The 26,201-nt window shown below is 42.8% G+C and overlaps 1 protein-coding gene across 1 annotated transcript in view; it reads left to right on the top strand.

Annotated features, from left to right (window-relative positions):
• LOC147679853 (protein transport protein Sec24C-like) overlaps nucleotides 1-26,201 on the top strand; it is a 257,445-nt gene that overhangs the window by 62,811 nt on the left and 168,433 nt on the right. Inside the window, exons 6-9 of the mRNA XM_086943414.1 lie at nucleotides 533-644; nucleotides 1,417-1,544; nucleotides 20,749-20,887; nucleotides 21,686-21,801. Coding sequence (XP_086799540.1) covers nucleotides 533-644; nucleotides 1,417-1,544; nucleotides 20,749-20,887; nucleotides 21,686-21,801 — 495 coding nt within the window. The remainder of the gene's footprint in view (nucleotides 1-532; nucleotides 645-1,416; nucleotides 1,545-20,748; nucleotides 20,888-21,685; nucleotides 21,802-26,201) is intronic.

The following is a 26,201-nucleotide window of genomic DNA, read 5'->3' as shown; positions in this document are numbered from 1 at the left end:
TATCTTGCACCATTTCTGCTGAATAATCCTCCATTGGTTCACACCACTTTCTACTATGTTACATTAGATTACTAAAATATAAACATAGCACTGAGGCACCTTTAGGGTGTGACAATCACTAACTCATTCACCTATTCTCACTCAAATGTTGATAAAGAACTTTGTACTCTTACTTGCTAACATACTCTTTCCCCGTCACATCTCTACAAATGCAGTCACTCATTTTTTTTCAACTGATGCAAGTAGTCATGGTTTGGTTTACTCACTTACTAAGCCCCTTTTTGGGAACTCTCACTGAATTTTTCAAACCCTCGCTCCCTGTATTCTGTTTACCATCTCATCAGTGCTCACTAACTGATACCTACTTAATATTCTATCTTTAAAGGTGAACTCTCCCCATTCAACCACTTACACACCTGCCCATTGAATCCCGCTCATTGAAAACGTATATTCTCTGGCACTTTGTAGGCACTCATTTTAACTCACTTGTGCACTCACATGTTCCAAATACTCACTTTCTTTTGCTCTGCAGGTGCAAGCTATTAAGGACGACAGGCTGATGTGGAACTCACAAGTGTTTGTGACAGACATAAGGGGGCAGATACCTCCGCTGACCAGTACAGAATTCACTGTGGAGGATCAAGGTGAGTGAGTCCCAGATCCCGAATCAATCCTTTAGTTGTCGACTTTAAGATGGCATTGTCCTCCAGAGTCTAAGAGGGGGGTCTGATCGACAGGGAAATACAAGGCCTGACTAAAAGTTTTAACTTTCTTAGACAAAGTGATTTTTTTCACCTTGGGCACCAACTTTGCTGTTTGTTGGAACATCTAGCACCTCAAGCTTTTGGTAGCCTAGAATAACTGGACAACATAACTTTGCCAAAAAACAGTGCTAGAAAAATGTGAATTCAGGTAAATGATGGTTGTACTTTTGCAGAATCAGTAATATGACACACAGTTTAGGCAGGGGTAAAACAGTTTAATTATCAAACATGGCACTATATGTAAGTGAGACCGGTATGAAGTGGGGCTGATCCAGTATCATTGCATTTGCTTTGAACGGATGTACCATGTTACAACGCATACCATTACAACTACCTACTGTTACAACGCGACCATTACAACGCATACCATTACAACGCATAGCGCTTTGAGGTGCTGGATAGTGGTAAGTATAATTTACTATTCTAACTCCAGTCCCCGTGGACCCTAGGGAAGGTGTTGGATAGTAAATTATACTTATTCCCTATCCTAGAGCGCCCCCCAGCGCAATGCGTTGTAATGGTATGCGTTGTAAAAGTAGCGTTGTAACAGTATTGCGTTGTAAGAAATGCGTTGTAACAGGTGTATACCGCTTTGAACTGGTAGGTGGAATTTTCAACTTCACTTTTCTCTCTCTCGCTCTCTTTGTTCAAGGCAATGCCAGCCCCCGCTTCATCCGCTGCACGACCTACACCATACCAGCCAGTGCCCAGCTAGCTGAGCTCTCACACTTGCCACTGGCAGCAGTGGTGAAACCCTTAGCATCTCTACCACCGACAGAGGTAAGACATTCTCATCCTGCATCACACATCTATCTGGCACTAAGCATATCCCAGTCCATAAGCTAACAGTCCCATGTCTCACACCACCTCATATTGTAACCATCCCACCTATTTCAACCTTGTAAGGTTTTTAGGTACAACAGAAGCATACTTCTGTACTTCTGCCACAGAAATAACCACATATCGATCAGTAAAGCTGTGGTTGACCAGACTTTAGCTAAATCACCCAAGATAGTTGAGAAGTGTCAAGATTAATCCCTTTTCCTTACGTCCTCTGTTCTTTAAAAAAAAAAAGCACAAGAAAAGTGACAAAAATGCTCTTTGCTTAAGCAATAATCTCTGTTTTACCAAATAAAAAGAGCTGACAATATTTTCAACATCTTAGCCAGTATTAAAGGTTTTCCCTAATCTTTTTAATTTTTTTTATTTTTTTTTATTGACAGCACGAGAAAACAAGAAGAAGATACTTTTAGTAACATAAACAATAAGAGAAAAATAAGCAAAAATAATAACAGATCCATACAGAGGTATAATTCTAGCCAGATCAGGACAAGACAATAGATCATAAAACAACATTACATAACAGAGAGAAAAATACATTTTTAACCATCACATTCATTAAGCCTTAACATTCGTTAGATGCAAAATTTATTTAAGAAGAATTTAAAGAAATAAAAGTTCCCCATATTCTATCCAATTTCATCATTGATCGCACTCCCCTTATTTTAGCTAGTGCAGACTCCATAGTATAAATTTCATTAACAAGAGACCACCATTCCATAATGTGCGGGGGTTTCAAAGATATCCATGCCCTAGCGATAGTCAATCTGGCACATGAAAATAAGATAGTTAATAAATCTTTATGTGGGCCGTTTAGCGGTTGTATACCTAATAATACCGTCATTACTGAAAAAGGGGATAAAATAACTAATTTTTGGTTCAGAATATTTTCTAATCCGGACCAGAACTCCGAAAATGCCGGACATGAAAAAAGCATGTTTTCAAGATCCGCTGCTGCTAGATCGCATTTGGGACACTTGGAGCAATCACTTGGTGGGCTATTTTGGGACCATTTTGATATTCTTTGCGGGGTATAATATAGAAGACATATTGTTTATTATAGTTGGAGCCTTAAACTAGACGATTGTACTACATTGTTAATGTTACAAAATGAAGCAGATACCTTGTTGGCAGAAATATTGATACCTAATCTTGTGGTCCATTTCATAGCAAGCTTCAAGCAGTCATCAGCCTTAAAGTGATAAAGGCATTTGTAGCCCTCACTAATTAATGATTTAGCCTTTTCAGAGTAAAGACAAATCCAAATATCAAAATCAGAAACTTCCCTCAAATTCATTTTACGTTTAAAAAAATCCCGGCTTTGCATATATTTAAACCGCATCGATTGAGTCAGTTTATAGAGAACTTTAAGTGTCGCGAAGTCCAAAAAGCACTCAGCACCAAAAAGATCCCCTAAAGTATTTATACCAGAATTAGCCCACGCACTCACTGCTCCATCGTTAAAAATTCCGGGAAGTCCCAGGTTGCCCCACAGCGGTAGCTTAGAGTGAAAAAAAGAGGTCCTACATATAGTCAACATCGAGTTACATATTCTGACCATCTCCCTCGCCATCGGTTTTTCCCCAATCTCAATTGATAATATTTCAGATTTAGATTTGGGGCCTTCAAATTACTCCCCCTTTCCTTCACAGTAACGTTCCACGATACCTACACCAGTTTTCTCGGACACATTTAGGATTCCCATCTTTTCAAGTGTTTTGGAGAAATATGGATGCACCTGTATACTTAACAAACCTTCAGGCACTGAGACAAGTTGTTTTCAGCGTATACCTGAGCTCAGTCAATGCTCATCCATGACTAAACCAACTCCCTCCAGAGATTGCCCCTTCTACGACTCAGGCTAATTCTTGAATCCGTCCAAAACCAGAGGGTGTTGGTTTAACAATACCTTGTGTTCCACAGCCAAGGACTCCAAAGATGTTCAAAGTGGACATATGGCCTAAAATACAGAGCAAAATGGTTATCTACATCCCACCGGACAATCTAATTACACAAGATTGCCCCATGTAAACAACATTTTACCTGGGCCTAGCAGAAGACCCAGAGCTGGGTGTGAATGGCCCTCAACAATTGCTGTTCAAATATTAGCCGCCTGTGAACAGAGCAGTCCGAGGAAGTTGTATATTGCAACCCCTGTATGATTCACATGTTCCAGTTCCTCTGCCCCCACAGACGACTTTTCATCGTGTAGGGCCCCGGTCTGTACTCTAGACCGACTCGTCAAGTAGTGAGTGCATTGCAGAAGCATTTTCTTATATCACCTGTGAAGAGTGGTGGGTCTCGATCAGGAGTGGTGATTGCGAAAGTGGTGGGCGGCAAACGAATTGCAGCCGAGTTCTTTATTGATTTTTAGATCAAAGTAATAATCAATCACCCGTCCTGCATGGCAAAGCAGACGTGCTGAACCGCAAGCGCTAAGTTTTGAATGTTACACAGTCCACTGCCAGGGGAATCTAGGGCCAGATGTACGAAGAAGCTATTTAGCATTTCTTAACGTGCTAAATCGCTATTTTGGCTCATTAAGACATGCTAATTAGCCTTCTGGCATGTACAAAGACAGTTTGGGAATCGCAAAATTTGATTTCTAGTTTTCTACCCAGTAGAAATTGTATTTTGCGACACCCAAGTAGGAAATTGCTAATAGGGATTTCCTATTTGCGATTTACTATGCAAATGTACAAAGCATTTCCTAAATGTGAATTGGGTATTTAGGAAATGCTATGACCATCGACTCAAAGTCGATGGTAACCATGTGCGATTTGAAAAAAGCTCCACAAGGCTTTTTATAAAGTGAAATAAAGTGCACACATGCCCCTAGGGCATGTGTGCGTTGTATATGTGCACCACTTTTTTTAGGGTGCAACAACAGGGGTCTTAAGCTGAACCCCACCCTTGTTTTAGCATTTCCCAATTTGCGATTTTCTATTAGGAAATCGCAAATTAGAAAATAAAATAACATTTGTACCTATGGGCCTTTAAGCCCATAGCAGGAATGAATGGTTTTGTGTTAGCTAAATCACTCTGTAGGAATCACTATTAGGGAATCTCAATGTTTGTACATACCATTTTGAGTTTCCATAATAGCAATTTCTAAGGAGTTGGCATTTACGAAATGCAAAATAAGTATTTTGTACTACTGGCCACTAGAGCGCACCTATTTGGTAAACAAACTAATCAGTGGAAAGTAAAACAAGCAGTGGCAAAAGCCAATAGGTCTCGCCTCTGGAGAGCTATTGGCTTGGACAATGGGTTTTGCTGATGGGGGAAAAAATGCTGCTCTGAAACGATTAAAAAGAAAGTGAAGCAATGCCAATACGTACGGAAAACAATCAAATAAATGCAGATCTGAAACGATAAAAAGAAAGGGAAGCATTGCCGGTGCGTGCAGGACATAACCAAAAACGTTTTGCCTAAAAAAAGTTATTGCCGAAAATAAGTTCTCCAAAGCACATATAAAGTGATACAATGCCAGAGCAAAAAATAATGCCGTTACGTGTGGAAAGAACATTTAAATGCCGATCTTAAATGATAAAAAAGAAAGTGACTTAAATTACAAAATTAAATGATAAAAAATAGTTTTATTAGAGGCAGAAGTACAGCGCCAGTAGCAGAGGGACACAAATTAAACTTAGCTGCAGAAATGTAAAAGGAAGTGATGTCAGACGCATTGTAGCAAATTAGGATGCAGATACACTGATTGACAATGAAGCTTGCTAATTTTAATTGATGACGAGGCTGTCAGCCCTTTGCTGTATACAATATCACTTCCAGTAACAGCACATGTGCGCTGTTAGGCAAGACCTAAAAAGGACCAGTTTTGAGAGAACATGTCTGTGTTGGGTAACCCAGTAAATGTAAAGAAAGCTAGACCAAAGGCCACAATACTTTTTACTGATTTCATCATAGTAATTGCAATTATTGTGCTGACTCAAATAATTCTGAGAATTGTTATAAGTCGAAAAGACTAGGAAGTTTAAACTTATCTTTCTCCCAGAATCCACAGACAAGAGTGCAGACATATCAGAACCCAAAAACTGAACACACATTTGTATGCATATCAAACAAGCATTGGAAATACAATAGGTCTCGCATTAGAAAAGTTGGAGCTATTGGTCTTGTAAATGACAAATATTTTATTTATGTGTTGGTTTTTAAAATAGCTAAATTGATAGCATTGCCATTTACAATGCCATTAGTTATAACTTTCGCGAATGTGACACCTATAGCATTTGTAATGCAACATGTTTTGTATTTACGTGACTTAGATGGCAGCTCTGGTCGTTAGGACACATCTGCGGTTTAACTGAGACCTAAAAAGAAAGAAAACGAGGGTCATCCACACTATGCGAGCCCTCCTGGCTTGGACCGGAGTCCCTCACCTGCTCCTTGTTCCTGGGAGGAGGGGGCTGGCAGGTAGCCGAGGGATTAACCACTGATTGGAGGCAGGGAGGGGGGGGAACAATGAATATTTTCACACCAAACAAATTTCACGCTCCATGTGTCCCCTCTCGACCTCCGAGGATGTCAGGTGACAGTAAACTGTGAAACGAAAGTAACGCCCCTCCCCAGACGCCTGTTGCGCCTAGGAACTGTTTGACGAGACACTGGCACTTTTAATTGAAAAAAATATTGCGTCCCGGCGTCTTGAAAGGGGAGGCGGGTGTGTTCAAAATCAAGCACCGAGAGGAGCCGATGAGTGACGGGCCAGAACAAGAGTGAACCAGGCTGTTATGGAGCGCATGGGGTGGCCTGGGCTGCCTGGGTGGACACAGACCAGCAACAGTTCTGAGAACAGGGTTCGTGTGAACGCTAGTTTGTAGGGATGGAGGAAAAGGTAAGAACAAAAGGTACAGCGACCGCGAGTTCACGCTGCATGACGGTAAACGCAAAACTTCAAGTACCAGAATTCAACATGCTGAGTGGCAACCCAGGGCAGCTGTACATCACACATGAGGCGGAGTGGGGTCTCTTGGCCTCTAAGCTCGTGTTGATCCAGGTGGGAACTCGGTTTACATTGCCAAATGTATCCAAAACACAGTGCACGTTCTGATTTTCAAGGCAGCGCCAGGGCGCATCTTAGTGTGGCCAAGATGTGATCATGCAAAACAGGTGTGCGCCTAACAGGTATTACTTCTGGGTGTGAAATCCGCTCCTGCAGTACTCTTCGGCCTCATTCTTCTTACAATTTGACATTGTTCCCAACAGGCTTTACGTCATGGGCCGCTAGTCCGTCCTGTTTTTTTCCGATCGATAGAGCTCTGAATTCTGGGACTTGTATGCTCGTTTCTCCTCAGTGTGTGTGTGTAAGGGGGTGCTCTATGTTCCCGCTTGTAGGCAGCTGATTGCTAAAAGAAACTAAGCAGAACTGTCTGCAAAAACAATAGTGGCGCAAGAGCCGCACATTCCGCTGGGCCGCGTGAGGGCTCAATGGAAAAGCTTCTTAAACACAATGTTATGGGTCATCCTTTTGGGTGTGAGTAAAAGTGCACACCTTTTATTCTGGCCAGGACCCAGCTTTTTAAAAAGGCGTCAATACACATATTTTTTCGCTCTTTGAGAAGCCACAATTTGAGCGCCACGCCAATCGATCAATTGCGTTTGTAATCATCAATAAGCTAAAATAAAGAAAATACTTCGGAAAGCGAAATATAAATTCCACCTAATTGCACTACCAGCTAGCTGAACAAGACGGAGGGTATTGCTGTGGAGATGGGGGGAGAAGAAATGCGACACGGCCGCAGAAGGGGGCGGAGCTGGGAGAGCGGCGATGAAGCAGGGGCCTTTGAAGTGAAGCTAAGCTTCACTTCAAAGGAGTGGGAGGATTGCTGCTGGGGAGCAGATGGCGATTTGATGATGTGCATGCGCATTTTAGGTCAATGCGCTTGCGAATTGACCTAAAAGCGCACGGGCACAGCATCAAATCGCCAGTCTAGGTAAACCTTGTTTAAGCCCCTATAGTCTCGCTCAATGCGCATGCGCATTGAGAGGCGAGACCTAAAAGTACATACAGCAGGTTAGCTAAATGGAACTTAGAATGAATAATCAATTACAGTCCTACCTCTAATTGGCAGTTGTAAGAAATTAGGTTATTACTGGAGTAGGATAAGTTCCTATCTCAAGTAATAATCACAACCCTTGTCAGGGTGAACCCTTACAGCCACTAAATTGACCTGAGCTTAACCTAACCACCTAGTAGCTATTGCACAGAGCAGATGGGCTTAACTTGGAGGCAATGTGTAAAGTATTTATGTAGTACTAAAACAATAATAAAGTCCAAATGCAAAACGATAAAAATCCTAAAACGATTTAGAAGAATAGAATTTAATTTAATAAACAATATGACACCAAAATGAGAAAAATACAATAGTTGAAATCGGAGATAACTATTTAAAATGTTTTGAGTAGAAATAGTGCCTAGGAGCACAAAGTGCAAATGATAGTCAATGGATGCGGTAGAACAGGGCAGGGGCACAATTTGACAGTGGCTATGATGGAGCATAGGTTGGATTCCCTAACCAATTTCGTCCTGGTCTGACTTTAGTATTTAAGCTCCAGTCAACCACAGGAGTACACTTTTAAAGCCCCCAGGGCCTAAGTGGAGGCACAGAGAGACTCACAGGGTGGCAGGCAGAGGCTAACAGGAGGGCCTCGGTCCAATTGCCACTGATCAGATGGACAGTTGCAGGAAAAGGCCTCATGTAGCTTGTGTCCCTGTAGCTTCATCAGAAAGTCTTCTTCTATTTACAAGAGAAAAAGCAGATCCAGTCCTCCAGGGCTCTTCCCAGGTTGCAGATAGCAGGTTCATTCCTGTTCTGATTTTCCACAGGTCCAGGAGTGTTTGAAAGTGGGTGCCTGGCGATGGCACAATTATGCCTGGTATGAGCAGGTGGGTGGGAATAATCCCTGGGGATGCAGTAATCCAGTGGTTCCCAAACTTCTTCAACCCACGGCTCCCTTGTCCTATTAACCGTCGGTCGCGACTCCCCACTTTTTTTTTTTTAGGGTGGGGGTTGTAAGCCCGGCCTCAGGAGTGGGTGGTCTCAGAAAGTGTAAAATGGTGACTGCAATGTTTTGATTTAGGTCCACTGAACAGTCCTTAAAGGGTTACAAAGAACAGCACCTCTCTCTTCCCATTAACAAAGTAAAGGGGATTGGAGTAGCTTGACCAAGACTGGCAACAAGCAGAGGAAACCTGCAATACTTTCAGAGAGAATACTCTTCAAAATGAGACAGAGTGGGGGGCACCGGTAGACCAGACCGGTACCTCTGCACCCAGAAGGCGTAAAGTACCAGGGAGCACTTAAATGGCACTTGTAGCAGAGTGTGAACTACAAACCAGTGTAATTTAGACATTAAAGTGGTTTGGAAATATTTAAATTGTGCCTGTGACTTCATTACTATTGTTGGGAGTCATAAATACATATTAAATACTTATTAAAATAAACGTTAACTTTTTTCTTACTCCCCATATTAGACAGCTGGATTAAGTGATTTGTAGTGCTATGGCAGGGTTCTGTAGTCCGGCATGGCAGGAACAATAAATGAAAAAGAGGTTCTTTAAAGAAGGCTTTAGCAGGACTAAACTTTTGATTAGAGGGTTTGTTAATCAACGGCTGAGTGCTGTGGAATACAAAACTAGTCCTAAGAATTAAGGGATAAGCTCAGTCAAGACTGATCTCAAGTAAAAGTGGAGGGACCTCTAAAGCCAAAACCAGCAATAGGGAGCGCACACTGAGGGACAAAATAAGATTCAGCCAGAGTGAAGAATAGTTGACAAGCAGGAACCCAAAACGTCCCAGAGTACCTTAGCATCCTTGAAGCTCAGCAGCAATGCGTCTCTCTTGCCTTCCGCTAGCTGGACGCTATCCATAGACATGATATTTCCAAAGAAAGAGAAATTTGCTTGCAGCTCCAGCTTCTCCTTGTGCCCTTTATTTTCTGTACTTTTGTTTGTGGCGAAGAATACTCATCCTGTACTGCATCGAGCCCGGTGTGCCTCTAACATGTGAAAAACCTCCGTTTGGAATGACTGTGAGCTTGTTCAACATGCTTGCGGTCATAGAAATAAAAAGAGGGCCGCATGAACACGGTCCTCAGAGGAGATGCACGTCTTTCACCGCCCAGTGGTTCCCAAACTCACAAACTATGTGCTTGGTGCGCAGGTCCCTTGGTTGGTTTTGATGGTGCACCGGGGTGCCGCGACGCACAGATTGGCAACCACTACGCTAATCAGTGGGGTAAGGTTCCCGGCACTTACCTTACTCACTTTGAGCAATTTCAAGGCTTTGGCCCAACTAAATGTGAGCTCTGAGTGCTGGGTGTGTGCGTCGAGGTTGCACTATGGTAATCCTAGTGTCCTCCCACATTTAATACCAAACAAAATCCTGTTTGATGCAGTCCCTGTACCCACAACAAAATACAGAAGTCTGGTGGAACCAAGCTCATTTGTCAGCAACTAGACAAGGGATACCCAAGAATTATGTTAGGATCCTGCCTTCGCACTTCGGAGTACACCCCAGATGTTATATGCAAATCCAGCAGACCTGCCAAACAGGCTGTGACAGTGTAATGTCAAAAGGTGGCCCACTGTGATCAGGCCCTGACTTGCTGGGGGGGGAGGACAAAAGAAGGGCCCTGCACCGGTGTCAGCTAACATTTGAATGTGACAAGTGAGGCCTCTTTGAAGTGCACCCCAAGTGTCATATGAAAAACCCAGCAGATCCGTCTATCAGAATGTCACATTCATGCTGGACTTGACACTTTAGTATAGAAAAAGATCCTCCCAACTCGCATATTCTGTCACATTCAGATGGGTCATCTCTGCTATTCGGGCCAGCCTATTGATTGCTTCTATGAACAAGTTCCACCTCATTCACACATGTTTACATGCTGATTACTTAGTGGCAGAGTTTGGAGAGCAAAATGCAGATTTAGCTTCGAGGGACTTCAGGCAGGGCAAAGATAACTTAGGTTTTTAATAACTAATAAAAATTGTTTTATTTTTATTTTCTAGCTAGTCCCATTCCTGAGATACCGTATTAGTATTTACTATTGCAGCCCAGTGCCTTCCTATGGAACAGCCAACCCCGATACCACTCGCTTTTAGGACTTTTTCACTGTAAGGACTAGTTTAACATTTATCCTTTACATATTCTAATTTTGAATACCAAGCACCTTCACCTATAGGTAATAAGACCTGCTGAGGGGTGGCATGTAAATATTTAAAAGGAAAGTTTAGCCCTGTCAAAATGGGTTCTTTTGACAGGTCGAATTGTAGTTACAACCTGAACAGCCAGGCTACTGGTGGCAAGCCTGCAATCATGTTTACACTGTCCCTGTTTTAGGTGCCACATGGGGTGCAGCAGTCCACTTGTGACTTTTAACTTGCAGTCCCCGGTTACACCATGGTACCATATATATACTAGGAACTTATGGTTAGGTTATATATGCCAATCAGGTGTATACCAATTTCATCATGTTCAAAAGAGCAGCACAGGTGCTTTATCACTGGTTAGCAGGTGTAAAGTGCACAGAGTTTTATAGCCAACACAAAAAGGTTCAGCAAAAAGGCAAAAAAATTCCAGGGGACCCTGCAGAAAGGGCACATTTTCAACAGCAGTACTTACATAAAAATATTTCTGTGTAACATTAGTAGCACAAGAACACAACCTGTTGACTTCCTGACAAAGCGTGCAAAGAAAATAAGAATCTATTATGAATTGAAGTGGCGAGATAACCAATAAAGAATACAAGTAAAACATAACCTCTAAAGTAAAGGAATAAGCAATCCTCATCTAAGTGTGAATAAGCAATTCTCACCTTAGACAACTGGAACGTCCAAAATTAAACTAATGTGCACAAAAGTGAATTCATCCTGCCATCTGGTGGACAATAAACAATACAACAGGAATTCGAACAAATACATTGAAAACAGAACCATCATAATTATATTTGTCTGCAGAACTGCCTTATCCAAACCAAATTCACATTAACTATTGATACATTTTTATAAATGCCAAAAATCCCAATTCCCTCCGACTCTCTCACTCTACAGATTTTCTTATTCTCCCCTTTCAGTTAAAAGACACAAATAACGCCATGTGTCACTTTCAGCACGTGTGCTGGACACCAACAAATTCAGATCCTGAGGACCAGACCATTTAGGCGGAGAGAAAAAAATACAAAGCCCTTCCACATCAGGCTAAAATATATTTCAATGAACCCTAGCAACTTTAAATTGAATAACAATTCCAGCTTGATCCAAGGGTTTCAACACAACTGCAGATTTGCAAATGCCCAACACTCAGATATCACAGACACGGCCTACAAACAATCATTGATCTGTATTACCAAATCCTGACTAACTCTAACCATGTAGCATTTTTCACAGAATCTTGGCTAAATATAACATCCAAGCCCAATATGGACATTCGTATCCCTCCTGACAATTACTCCATCAAAAAGGATAGAACTTGCGCAGTTGGAGGCAGTATTGACACAAGTTAGGATTTACGAACTGCCAAAAATTCATACACCTAGCTTTGACTTTTGAAGTTCTAAAACTCTGCCTTGGATGCCTTCAAATCTCACAAAAGGAAACCTTATACATTCAAATGATTTTCATGCCACTGAAATCCCACAAGTTGATGGCAGAAACAAACAAGTACATTCCTTTACAGCAAATAAAGTTGCAAAATAACATCTTCATTAGTGACTTTAACATCCACTGAAGAAATAAAAAAGACAATCTCTTCAACTAATTTAATGCTGTTTGAGTAGCAAGAACCTTAAACAACTATCCTCTTGATAAACCCATAGCAAAGGGAAAATTCTAGACCTAGTGATCACACATAAACCCAGACTAAATCCAAACACAGCACCAAAGTCTGGGACAGCATTTTCACCCTCACCCCAGCGTGACCTTCATCACAGAGAATGGGTTCACTCCCAGATCAGCTCTGAAGATCGTTATCAACAACAAAACCACCTTCAGAGGCACCCTCGCATACATTCCAGAATGTATTTCCCTGCTTGTTATCGAATCTGAATACATCTTCCTAGGAGACCTCAACATTCACCTTGATGACCCTTACAGACACCAACTCCACTGACCTCCTGGAATGAATGGAGAACATCAGCCTCACACAGCTGGTCCCAGACCTTCTGCACAGGGCTAGACACATGCTGAACTCCATTTTCACGTCTAGCAAAATAGTCCGATAGAGCCATACCACGGAACTCACTTGGTCCGACCATTCCATCGTACACTGTACCATAGCCATATACCCCAGCAACCCCCCCCCCCCCAACACCACAGCTCCCCTTACCACAGCTGTGCCAAAGTCACGCAGCACCAATGGACTAACGCTGTCAGCCTCTCCCAGCCCGACACCTCCATCAACCTGAACCAGGAAGTACAGAACTTCATCACCTGGATAACCTGCGCCGCCAACTGAGTCGCCCTCACCAAGCCAGCCAGAATGCACGGACCCACCACACAAGCCAGCCTGCACTCCCCAGATCTCAGCACAGCGAAACCCATATGCAAACAACCGGAAAGATAATGGCGCTCCAGCAGAAACAACAGCGATCGATCCATTGTCAACAACTACCACCGCCTCCTCAAAGCTGCGAAAAAGAGGGCCCTGACACACCACATTGAGGCCAGCGCCAACCAGACCATCGTCCGAGAGTTCACCTGTCCATCAACCACAGAAAACTTGATCCCCTCCTCACAGGAACTCTGTGACGCTCCTGCAGACCACTTTCACAACAAGACAGCCACCATATGCAGAAACTTTGAACCCCAAGCCACCGAGCTCCTTAGCATCCCCACTCCCACAGAGACTGCCGCCAGCCACCCACCCACCACATGAGAACAACTTAGCACACTGGACACCAAGGCCTTAACGAACTCCATCTGCTCAGGAGCACCCACCGACCTATGCCCCATCGACTCTTCAGCCTCGGAACCGACAAGATCAGCCATCAACTCACCACCATCCTCATCACCTCCCTCATCACAGCCACCTTTCCCGATGCCTGGAAACATGCAGAGGTCTGACCCCTTCGCAAGAAAGCCTCCGCAGAACCCAACAACATCCGGAACTATGGCCCCCATCTCGCTGCCCTCGCTTCTAGCCAAAGTCCTGGAGAAGGCCATCAACCTCCAACTCACGAAACATCTGGAGAGAAACAACCTCCTATACCCCTCCCAATTAGGATTCAGAGCCAACCACAGCACAGAAACGGCCTTGATCGATGCAACATACGACATCTGGACCCTAATTGACAGAGGAGAATCGGAAGCCCTGATCCTTCTCAACTCCCTGCTGCTTTCTTCGCTGCCCCAGATCAGAATCAAAGATGACGCTCCTAGATGGATGGCATCCTTCCTCATAGGGTGCACACAGAGAATCTGTCTGCCTCTCTTCACATCACAGCCCAAGCACACCATCTGCGGTGTCCCACAAGGCTCATCCATCAGTCTCACTCTCTTCAGCATCTACATAATGCCGCTAGCCTACATCGTCAGAACCTGCAACATCATCTCCTACACCGTTGACACCCAGCTCATCCTTTCACCCTCAGCGGACCCCACCACGATGAAAATCAACTTTCACAGCTGGATGAAGAATATCTCTGCCTGGATAAAAGACAACTGCCTGAAGCTCAGCACAGACAAAACCGATGTGCTGATTTTCAGCAACCGCACCTCCCTCTTGAACGGCTTGTAGCCAACGGAATTTGGACCCACCCTCACTCCGAGAGAACACACTTGCAAACTTTACGTCATCCTATACATCAAACTTTTCATGAAACTATAGGTCAACGCCATTTCCTCAGCCTGCTTCCACACGCTCAACATGCTTTGCAGAATTTTCGAATGGCTACCTACCAGCACCAGGCGAACAGTGATGCAGGCCCTTATCACCAGCCTTCTGACGTAAGGAAATTCACTCCATACAGGCAACACCAGCGAACTATTGGAAAGACTTCATAGGATTCAAAACACAACAGCCAGACTGATCCTTAGCCTGCCCAAAAGGACCCACATCACCGAGCAACTGAGAGCCCTCCACTGGCTCCATACCCATCCAGAAGAGATGCCATTTCAAGCTTCTGACCCACGCCTACAAAGCCCTACACAACCAAGGACCAGCATATAAGAACCACCACTTGAACTTCCACCAACCACCTAGAAGCCTCCGCCCACCTCGCCCTCGCACATACACCATGCATCCACCACTGCCGCACTAAAGGTCAATCTTTCTCCCACCTCGCTGCCAAAACCTGGAACGGCCTTCTCCTCCACCTTCAAAGAGCTCTATCAATGGCAGACTTCAGGAAGGTTCCCAAGACCTGGCTCTTTGACTGAGACCCGCAGACAAGAGCATGGATACCCACACGGGTGATAAGCCGTACTGTATAAGTACAGCCTGATTGATTAATTGAACATTATCCACCTTGATCCATTTCATGGAGACTGGTTGGACTACATTTTTATTCCATTTCCCATAGATCCTCAGTCTGACAGAGGAATACTTAATTGCATCTTGTAAATGTATATACCAGGAGGCAATTGAGGCAGATATAAAAAGTTCTTGCTTACCTTTGACTCAATTGCAAGATATAAATAATATGGCAAATCTTTTATATCAAAAGATTTGATTGACTGCAGATAAACTAGCTCTGCAGAAAAAGAGAAATATTTACTCAAACAACTATATTCCGTGGTTCTCCCATGTGTTGCGTCAACAAACAGCAAAATGTATAAATCTAGAAAGAAAATGGACAAGGGATTTAGAAGAGGATATTCTCACAAAACTAAAAAAGTGATGAGCAACTACAATATATTATCACAACAATATCTTCTTTCCTAGAAAAGAAATTCCAGAACTTCAAACAAACCAAATTAATTGTACACAATGGAAAAACATCTATCCAGACGTCTGCAAAATCAGATTATTCTACAGAAACATACCACAGTTTTGCAAAACACTTCATAGATAAAACAGTTACCATCAGGGGAAATCTGAAAAGAATCTCTGAACCAATCCACCAGCCCACACCACAGAGTACCTGGTCTCAGTCTCAATTCACACAAAAAATACTGGAATCTACTAGAGGAAGGGTGATTACAATGTATAGTATGCATTCTGTGCTGGGCAACAGTTACCAGCACCATTCATTAAATCTGTGTGTAAAGTTTTTGATGAAATCTGGTGCCCAATTGTGCTTCACTCCAAAAAAGAAGCATCCCCTGATGCCTTCAAAGTTAGGGTATGTCTCCCCTCTCTTAAAAAGAGCAGATGTAGACTCAGACTCAATCTCAAACTACAGCCCAGGATTGGCAAAATAAGGGAAAACAGTGTTTCAGATCTATTAAATGCACCAATACAACAACAAAAAACTGCTACACAACCACCAATCTGGATTTCACAAATGGCGTAGCACAGAAACTGGACAATCAAAATAGTAAATGGCATACACTGCACTGATTCTACTCATCCTCCTAGTTCTATATGTGATTTTTACCACTTGACCACCACAACAAAGTGGAACCCACAAGTGTGCATGGGTAAGTCTGGAACAGTTCTCTTTTGGTTTGTCAACGGAAAGCAATTGATGATAATGAATGTCCACATTTCTCTAATGCTACCTATCCCATATGGCGTTCTGCAAGGATCTATTCTGGCCTCCACACTTTTCAAACTTTGTCAAACCAGTCGGTGCATTGCTATATCAGTTCAAAGTGTTCATCATCCACAAATATGTGGATGCTACCCAACTATACATGAAAATCACGGAAGGAATTTAAGGATGTAGTTCCCGTCAAAAACTCCCTAAGGACAGTTAAAAAATAGATATCAACAAACTACTGAAAACCTGATCCAACTTAGACCAAATGTATACTACTCTGCAGAGACTTGCCACCAGAAATTTAGACTGACATGCTAACTGAACTGTATTCCAAATGTTTCAAACCCATTCTAAAATATAAAGTTAAATATGTTGGATTATGGATAGAATGAAATCTGTCCATGAACCCTGAAATCGATTACCCTCCCCCTCCCAATTTTCCCGGCTCAACAGTACTGTCCCAAAAATGCCTCAAATCCATCCTCTCACATTAAGATTCAGATCAGTCCTACAAGCAATAGCCATCTCAAATAATCCCCTGAAGAGCCTCAAATATGGCTTTGACTCCACACAAGCTAACTAACCACTGTTCAGCTACTCTCCTAGGAACGATCTCCCAAAAAGGTAAGCCTGTCTTCCCTATCTTGAGGGACGTACAGTGGCTACATGTGAAGGGTAGGATAAAATGTAAAACAGCATGCCTAACTTTAAAAGCCTTGAACTTAGACTCGCCATCCTAGCTTCATTCCTTATTACATATTTCTGGATGCAAAGGAGAACTAGCCAAATACCTTTACAACCTGAAAGCAAGACATTTAAATCCAATCAAGGCACCCAAAAAATATTTGCAGGTGTGGCTCCATCTCTCTCGAACTCTGTACCACAAGACTTCAGATTTCAAGAAAAGCTGGTCATTTTCAGGGCAAATATTGAAAATATTTCTTTTTAAGAAACACCTAAAAACATACTGGTAGTATCCGGCCTGATTACCACTTGATGTCCCATTAATTCTTCAAACGCATGTCTTGACATATTTTGTGGGAGAATAGCCTAGTTCGTTATGATGCTTGTGTTCTGTTTTAATTTGTTAATTGTATACTTGATCCTTCAGGTAAAGCTGTTATCTGTAAAGCGCTCTAACACCCATTTCAGGTAGAGTAGTGCTTTAAAATTACCTAAAGTAAATAAATAAACAAATAAATAAACTATGATCTTTGGTTACTCTGTGTATTATTAAGATTAAGCATTAGTCCACACAGAGAAACACGAACATGCATAATCTAAAAATAATTTTCTTGAACATCTTCACAGCCCGTACTAGCCTCAGGTATTATCTAATATGTTTTAAAGTAATTAAGAGGGCATGTTGTGCTTAATGCTGCAAATAATATTGTAGAGAATTATGATAAGTCCTTATATTTACTACACAACATTGTAAAGTCAAAGTCTGTGACTTAGGGCCTGATTTAGGGTTTGTCATACAGGTTACCCTGTTACAAACATTAAAGGCATCCCGTCCACCACATTGCAAGTGCCATTGGATATAATGCCCTTGTGATACGGCGGACAGGATATCTGCCTCGTTTGGGACCGAGTAACTTGCCTGCCAACTTTCCAATCAGGCCTTTACTAACCGGAGTGCAGGAACTGGGCCCAGTAGTTTAGGACTATCGTCACAAGGGAGCTACCTAGTAACATAATTTGCACAATTAAAACACTGAATCTGATTTATGCAGTATCTTGGATACCAACAAAAACTACAAGCTATCCTAACTCTTGTGATCTTCAAGATGGACTATGCCAACCTCCTATACCTAGAGGCTCTCCGATTCTTTATACTCAAAGTACAACAAATTCAGAATGCTGTGGCAAGACGTCTCCTACACATACAGCCCGAGGAACACACTATTCCATCTTTCAAGCCCTTCACTGGCTATCTGTAGCTAGACGATCAATGTTAGAGGCACTATCTATCATTCAGAGATCCTCTCATGGAAAAAGACCATTATGCTTACAGTTGAATTTTAGACAATATTCAGAAAAATGGGCACTGTGTTTGAGTTGAGCAACATGGTACCTGTTTACGGAAAGAAGCAGGTAGGAGATTCCAAGTTCTCAGCCAAAGCAGCAAAACTAAGGCGCTCCTCGCCAAACAAAATACGAAGGGTCCACAAGAAATTAAGATGAGAGTTGAGAACCTAGATGTTTACCATATAAGTAGAAGAGCGTAGAACTACAACACACTGCATTAAGAACAAACAACTCCCTCTACCAGCTGATGACAATCTAATGACAGAAGCAGGTAAACCACCAGTACCAGAGGCACCATGCCCTCCCCAACTACTCCCAGCAATGGCTGGATCAAGTACTGATCGCACACAGTACAACTGTCTTTTTTGACGTCCCTTCCCCTATTGCCTCCTTCTCCACGAATTCCCTCAATACCACTCACAAGCCATGCATGTCATCTCTCTATAGCACCTTTCTGACAAGCATTTAATTTTTTAATAGCGCTACTCATAGTTTACTCACACTCAGTTCTGTGATCTGCATAGTACACTTTCTTTGTAGCAGGCATATTAACCCTCTGCATTGAGTGGGTGGAGTTCCCATGTGAGTGCAAAGTGAGCGATGCAACAGTGTGAGAGTAGGGTAAGACGAGTGACTGCAGAGTGAGGTGTCCATATGAATTTGGGTATGCATGTAAGTGCAGAGTGCGACGAATAAATGCATGGTTAGTGATGGGCTTGTTTGAGTGAGATTGCAGATTGAGCAGTGAGGGAGACAGATGAGTAGAGTGTCACATGAGTGCAGGATGAGTAATGTGCTTGTGTGACTGCAGGGTGAGGTACAGGGTGAACAGCACAAGTGCGATGTGAGTGCAGAGTGATCACTGTGAGTGCAGGGTGAGCGGGTGAATAGTATGAGTGCATGGTGATCAGTGTGAGTGCATTGTGATCGATGTGAGTTCAGGGTGAAGCAAACACAAGGAGGTGATTGGCGGAGCGCTGAAACTTTTCAGACTCTCACCCCAGTCACAGATCTGGGTTGAATCCATCATCGTTCTTTAGCTCATTTTGCCACCCCAGTTCAGACACAGCTATATGCAAATCATTCTTGACCCTGTGCCTCATGGGAACAGTCCAGCCCGAACTGCCAAGCCATGTCATCCCTGGACTGAAAACAAGCATCATGGGGCTGGTTCCGGGGTAACACCCCTCATCGGCCAGGATAGCTTGAATCCAGTGGCAAAAAGAGCAAGGGACTCACATCTGTCATACCCTGCCAACTTAGGGCGAACAAAGAAAACACAAGGAGATTGAGTTCAGGGTGAGCACGAAAGTGAAGGGCGAGAATGAGGAGTGAGTTGTCTGAGGGCAGGGTGCATCCCAGACACTTAAAGTAACTCAGCATGCTACTGATGACAGCGTAGGGTTTCAGATATAAGTTAAAGTATTGCTATTATGACATTAATCAGGGTTTGTGGATGGAGGAAATAAATAATGTGCTGATCCTGCAACAAACGTTCACTCTTATGATTAGGGTTGCCAGCTCATTATTTTGATGTCGCAGACGATACAAAAATAAACAGTCACCTAAAGCCGTATTTTTAGCACTTATCTTTGCATACTTCGAACAGCAAATACAAATAAAACGCACCTTTAATTGTGTTCTAGGGCTGCCTGAATGATCCATTACCGATACTTAAAGGGAACAAAGACAGAAAAGTCTCATTACAAATGAATACATACTTTTTTATTCATAACCCTGTTTAGTGTCAAGATGAGGATTTTGCAAGCTCTTTAAACAACGCATGGCTGAAATTTTTTTTTACAACCCTACTTTATATTTCTGTTCATGAAATGCATTCTCACACTACGGCAGTAAATATAAAATACAAATGTAAGGAATAAGCAGAATGGGGGCCTGAAGGGTACTGAAATCAGAAAAAACCCGAAGCCTCGGTAACCAGTTTACAAAGTCATATAAATATTCAAATGGTCTTTCTAGACCAGCAAAGGATTCGAGTGCCGGAGATAAGGCTCCAGACACCACCCAGCCAGATCCCACAGCAGCTCGAGCTGCACCAGCCTGGGCTGAGACATGACAGTGGGGGGCTGAAGGCCCTTTTAGCCCTATGGGAGTTGCGCGCCTAGTGGGATTGCTTCTTCACTCGTCTACAGCTCCCAGGAGCTGCTCTGCATAGAGCAGGCAGAGAGGCTTTTTTCAGTTCAGGTTCAGTCCCTTTTGACCAGGTGCAACATTTAGATTTCTTTGAGTGAGAACTTGATCCAAATTCCACATGCGTGTTTCTCACAAACACTTGTCACTTGAGGTAGTTGGAGATGTGGATCCCCACAGTGTTCTTTATGAAGCTGCTGTGACCACAGCGATTGTTTTTGGGAGTGGGCTGTGAAACCTTATACGTTGTGAGTATGTATGTATCTCCTTATGTCAATCTTTTGTGATCCCAATGCAGGCCCCACTGCCTCTGGCTGAAGGTGTGGCGGGTGGTCCTGTGCAGTGCAGAGTGTGCGGTGCACACATGAGTCCTTTCATGCGGTTTGTGGAGGCAGGTCAGCGGTTCTGCTGTGCATTCTGCTCCTCGCTTTCAGAAGGTGAGTTGATACTCTGCACTTTTGCCAGTGTGTGATGTGCACTGCATCCAGTCTCCCCACTTTCTATACAACAAATGCAGATATCTTTGCACCTTTTTTTGCAAGGGTGTCAGGACAACACTAGGGAGTATGTAAGCAACTGTGGTTACCTTCCCAGAATATGCTGCTGTACAAGGAAACTAGGGCCTATCCACATGTTTATACCTAGGCATAGTATAACATAAGGAAATCAGGTCAAAGCCCACCTATAGTTTCCCTCCATGATACAGTGAAAGGAATCTAGAGACGATCAGTAACTGCCCTGGATGATACTACAGAAGGAAACAACTCACCTATAACTCCACTGACTGATACTATGAAGGAAACTAGGGCCCAACTCACCTATAACTCCACTGACTGATACTATGAAGGAAACTAGGGCCCAACTCACCTATAACTCCACTGACTGATACTATGAAGGAAACTAGGGCCCAACTCACCTATAACTCCCTTGCCTGATAATATAGAAGGAAATTATCCCCCAACTCATCTGTAACTCCACTGCCCGATACTATTGAAGGAAACTAGTGCCTAACTCACCTGTATGTCCACTACCTGATACTAAAGAAGGACACTAGGCTCCAACTGATCTTTCGCCCTAAACATGACCCTCACAACCTGTCCCTCTTAGTATGTCCCTTCTTTTCTTCCCCTCTTGACATGTCTCTACACACACGCTAGCCCATTTGTGATAGGCATATAGGCAGTTTTTTGTGTATTGTATTCCCCACCTGAATATCTGGCTTCATCTTGTTTCAGTCCCATGGCAGTACTTCCTCCCCACAGACCGAGAGGGCAGGCGGAGTGACCATCAGAGGCGGCCAGAGCTCTGCAGGGGTTCTTATGAATTCCTGCTGCCAGCGTCCCAGGACACGGTGAGTGATCATGGCTTGTAGCTTACATGTCTAATACAGGTGGCCAGACGGACCTCTGACACTCAGTACCACTTTTATCTCGCTCAGAAATACAGCTGTCTGGTCAGGATAAGACAACACCACTAGACAGGCAGGTAAATGTACATGTATGCTTACCACATACAGAAAAACATGTTATGTTATGGGAATTATCCCACTGTAAAAAACGCTGTTATGTGCCCAAACTGAAATGTGCAATCTGTAAAATAATTCAAATATTAGTCATTCATAGCTAAAGGAATTCTTCATGGAGACTGCAAATTATAATTCAATTCTGTTCACCTGGGCGTTAGCATCTTATGTCAAAAAACCTGCCCAGAGATTGGTCAGAAATTAGGTCCAGTGATCTCCAAGATCAAAAACATTCTGCTCAGAAAAGATTAACAGGGCACAGTGAGGATACTCTGTCTGACCACAGGGCTGTGTGTGAAAGAGGAGGTGTGCCGGGGTCTCTAGCGCTGCATATGTATGTATGACTATCTGTTTGCATCACCACAAGAGAAATAACGGATAGAAAAACTGCATTTAACAGACAGCAAAATGAACAGGCAACCTACATAAACTGTCATATGTGTTTTGCTTTAGCAACACAAGTATGGCGCGTCATTGGATTGTGTTGGTTCATAAAGGTATACTGCCCCCCTTACAGGTCTTGCAAACCTGTCTTTTGTGCCAAAAATGCTGGTGAGAAGATGGTATGGTTGTTTGCCCTGCACCCCTGATATCTGCACTGCACCCCCTAACTGGAGGAGTACAGCTGCTCTGCGGTGTAGCCAGTGAGGTAATCAGTGGGAGTGTATTGAGCCTGAAAGGCAAGTTCTGACCACACTTGTTTAGATGAGTGCTAGGGCAGCTCATTAGTATCATATTGAGGGCTGTTCCTCCAATATTTATGCCTCTGCTTTCTCAGATGTCAGAGCCTCTAGGGAAGTTAAGATCCCCTTCTTCATCTTAGCGTCACAAGTAAACAAATGTCTTAGGGCTTGTGAACATTTCTCACTCGGTAACCAGAAGTGAGGTAAAAGACAATGCAGGGACAATGCAGTGGAGAAGTGTGGCTCAATGATTAGAGGGGCAGACCCTGATGCAGACGTCTAGCCCGGGACCAGGGTTCAATTCCCCGCCTCGGCGGGTCTTGGGCTCAAAATTCCACGGACCTGATAATTCTCGCCTCGGTGCTTATTCCAATCATGGAGTCCCACTCTGCAACTCTGGGCAATAGCTTGCTTAATCTCCACAACGGTCCCCACAATGCTAAGGATGCCTGGCCTCCACCTTGGGGGTATTTTACAGAACAGGGGACCCTAGACATTGAGGATCAAATAAATAATAGACATATACTTAATAGTATATATGACCTCTGCCCAGCCGGACAGGTTTTTTAATTATGCAATTTTTTTGTTACTCCGTATAAATGACAATTATACAAAAGTGGGCACAGCCTGTGACCCACAAGAAACAAGGACAAAACAAGTGACACAAACAATTATGTAGAAACGCTCAAAAGCGGTCTGTACTCATTCCTTGGTAATACAGACTAGTTTATAATCACAGCAACCCATTGTTGTTCAGAAATTATGAAGTCAAATCAACATATGGTGCATTTAGGTCGACGACGTTTCGATGCAATTACACAATACTTGCATCATCATCAGGACAAAAAATAATATGTCATGTTTGTCTTGGAAATTAATTACAATCACAAAGCCTCGTGATTGTTCAGAATGGCTCCATAGTAAGCATTCCGCACAGCGTTAGCCAAATGGTTTCGTTTCCGTGAGAGGTAATGGATGGTTATTTCGGCCTTTCAATGCGATTGGTCCTGGTTAGTACTTCATATGAGGGATAATCTGTTGCAGCATGATGGCTGGACGGGGGGATTCTGGCGGCGATCGCTCTTGGGGGTGCCCAGGAGTGGACGCCTCATAGGAAAAGCCAGGATGGGTTCCACAGCGGTATTCATACAAGCGCCTTGAGACCCTTGCGGGTGAGTAGTGCGCTATACAAGTATCAATTTACATTTTACATTTACAGGGAGACTGCCACCAGTCAACCGACCAACAGCCCAGATCAAATCTGGGCATTCCGTGGAACAACAAATGTTCTCACATGTTTCTGCGCGACCCTAAACAAGATGTAACATATCTTCCTCCCTAAAACAATGAAATAAAACACAACAGATCAAAACAAACATGATGGCCAAATAACTGCATTCTCAAAATGAACACACCGGCTAAATAATCAATAAGTGAAAATATGAATACAATATTACAATAATATAGAATTCACTAGAGCAATGGGACCCTAAATGCAAAGGTGGTAATACACTTAATAATCGTTGACCAACTCAGGCTTTTGCTTGAACTTTCTTTGATGAATCCCAGAGATCTTAGTAGTATATTATCTTGTTTCATCGTAAATTTGATTCTTACCACACCATGGATGCATGCCAGCACCTTCACCACTGTTGGAGTTTGGGCCCAGTCCAACATTTATCTTCAGATGGGCAACCTTTCTAGCAGTAAAAGAGGTAAAGGAAGAAAACTATTACTTGTTAACATCTTAATATAGTGCAAACCTTGTGGCCACACAATAATCCACATGACGACTTAATTTAGGTTTCGTAGGGATTAATTATAAATTTAGAAACAAATAAATGTAGACCAATCTTAAGTCTTAACATAATCATATAAAAATACAGACAGACCAAGATAAGACCAAATATCCTGAAGAGATTTACCCCATATAATACAAAGGAGACAACTAACTATGACTATGATGCAGATGATCAGGAAAACTAATTGAGTATTATTTTTCATCTGATGATTCTTCAAAGTAAACAAAGCGCGAGATATCTCTCTCTACACTACCTTAAAAGGGGCAACCCTAAGCTAAGAAGTAGCCACCCTCCTTACTCAACCACGCTGTAGATTGGCCACAGTGGGTGGTCGTGCCTTCTCCTATTTACTCCCAGCAGCTTGGAATAAGCTGCCAATGGAACTGCGGAAGGAGACCAATTTGTTGTCCTTCCGAAAGAAACTAAAAGCAGTGCTTTTCCAGCAAGCATGGGGTGGCTTGTAATCTTATGAATAGTTGTCCTCCACGGTACATGATGTTTCGATCCTGACAAAGCGCTTAGAGGCCCCTGGGTTATAATACGCTATATAAATTAAATAAAATCAAAAAAATTAAATTAAGTATTTGATGAAGGTGAAATCAGTAAGGTTTCAGCTGTCGGAGTCTTCAGTAGAAGGCACTCCAACTATGGGTCAAGTAGCATAAAGCCACACAAGCAGAAACATAGGTCTGTTCCCTGGGAAAACCCTAAGATGACTCTTCTGTCCCTCACTTAGTTCAGCATAAAACATCAATTGCAGTCAGAGTAAACAATCCCATGTGATCTGTGCCGGTGAATTTCCAAAGCTCGAGTAGAACTGGATACTTTCTCCCCCTTTCCCACATCTATAAGTTGCAACTTTGCTCGTCCTTGGTCATTCATCTCCTCACCCATGAGAACTCACCTCTTTGCCCGTTACTGCACTTCTCCTTGCTAACTTCGTCTTCTCATACCTTGCTATCTCAAGAAAACAAAACCCTCCTATGCTAACTAAGGATCCTTTCTCTCTTCATGTCTGCAGTTGGCACAAAATACAAGTACACACATTCTACATTTAAGGTTAAATACAAATTTAAACTCTAAACGTGAGCATGGACCAAACTTTTTCTCTAAACCCACCCCAGACATCTTTAGCAGTGCATAGAGTTGCAGAATATGCGCACATTTTTACACACACATAAATGCAGCTCATTAATACATGTATTAAATGTAAGAATTACGAAACTTTAGGTTAAACCAAGTCTGCCTAAACAACCTCACCATAGCATCTCTTCCTACATGCATCGATCTGTGACAGTACCTGGTCATCGGTGGCTACAAACTATTACACAGTATGGGCCTTCCATCTCCTGAAACCCAAATGTCATCACGTTTAACACAGACTGCTCAGATCCAACCCTCCTGTAACTCCTCTGTAACTTCCTCATGCAGCTTTTTAACTTCCTCCGATGTATCACCGATGTATCAGCAATTGTCATCAAAAGGCTAAAGTTGGTTTAATCTGTTCCCTCATTTTTGTATTCACCATTGAAAGTACAAACATTTAGTTCACAGTAACGTGCAACTTCGTCAGCAAAACGATTACCTATTGTCACAAAATCGTTTTGTTTACAATGATAAGAGCTGTTAACAACAGCAACTTTTGATGTCATTTGCATGGCTTCTAACAGTTTTCTCACATTTTCTCCATGCGTATCGGGGACCCTGATGAGGTAATAAATCCCCTCTGAGACCATAACTGTCT

This window comes from Lissotriton vulgaris, chromosome 11 (assembly GCF_964263255.1).
Source record: "Lissotriton vulgaris chromosome 11, aLisVul1.2, whole genome shotgun sequence".
In the NCBI taxonomy this organism is placed as follows: Eukaryota; Metazoa; Chordata; class Amphibia; order Caudata; family Salamandridae; genus Lissotriton; species Lissotriton vulgaris.
Note: the sequence above shows the minus strand (reverse complement) of the source record. Positions and strands in the feature narration are given on the sequence as shown.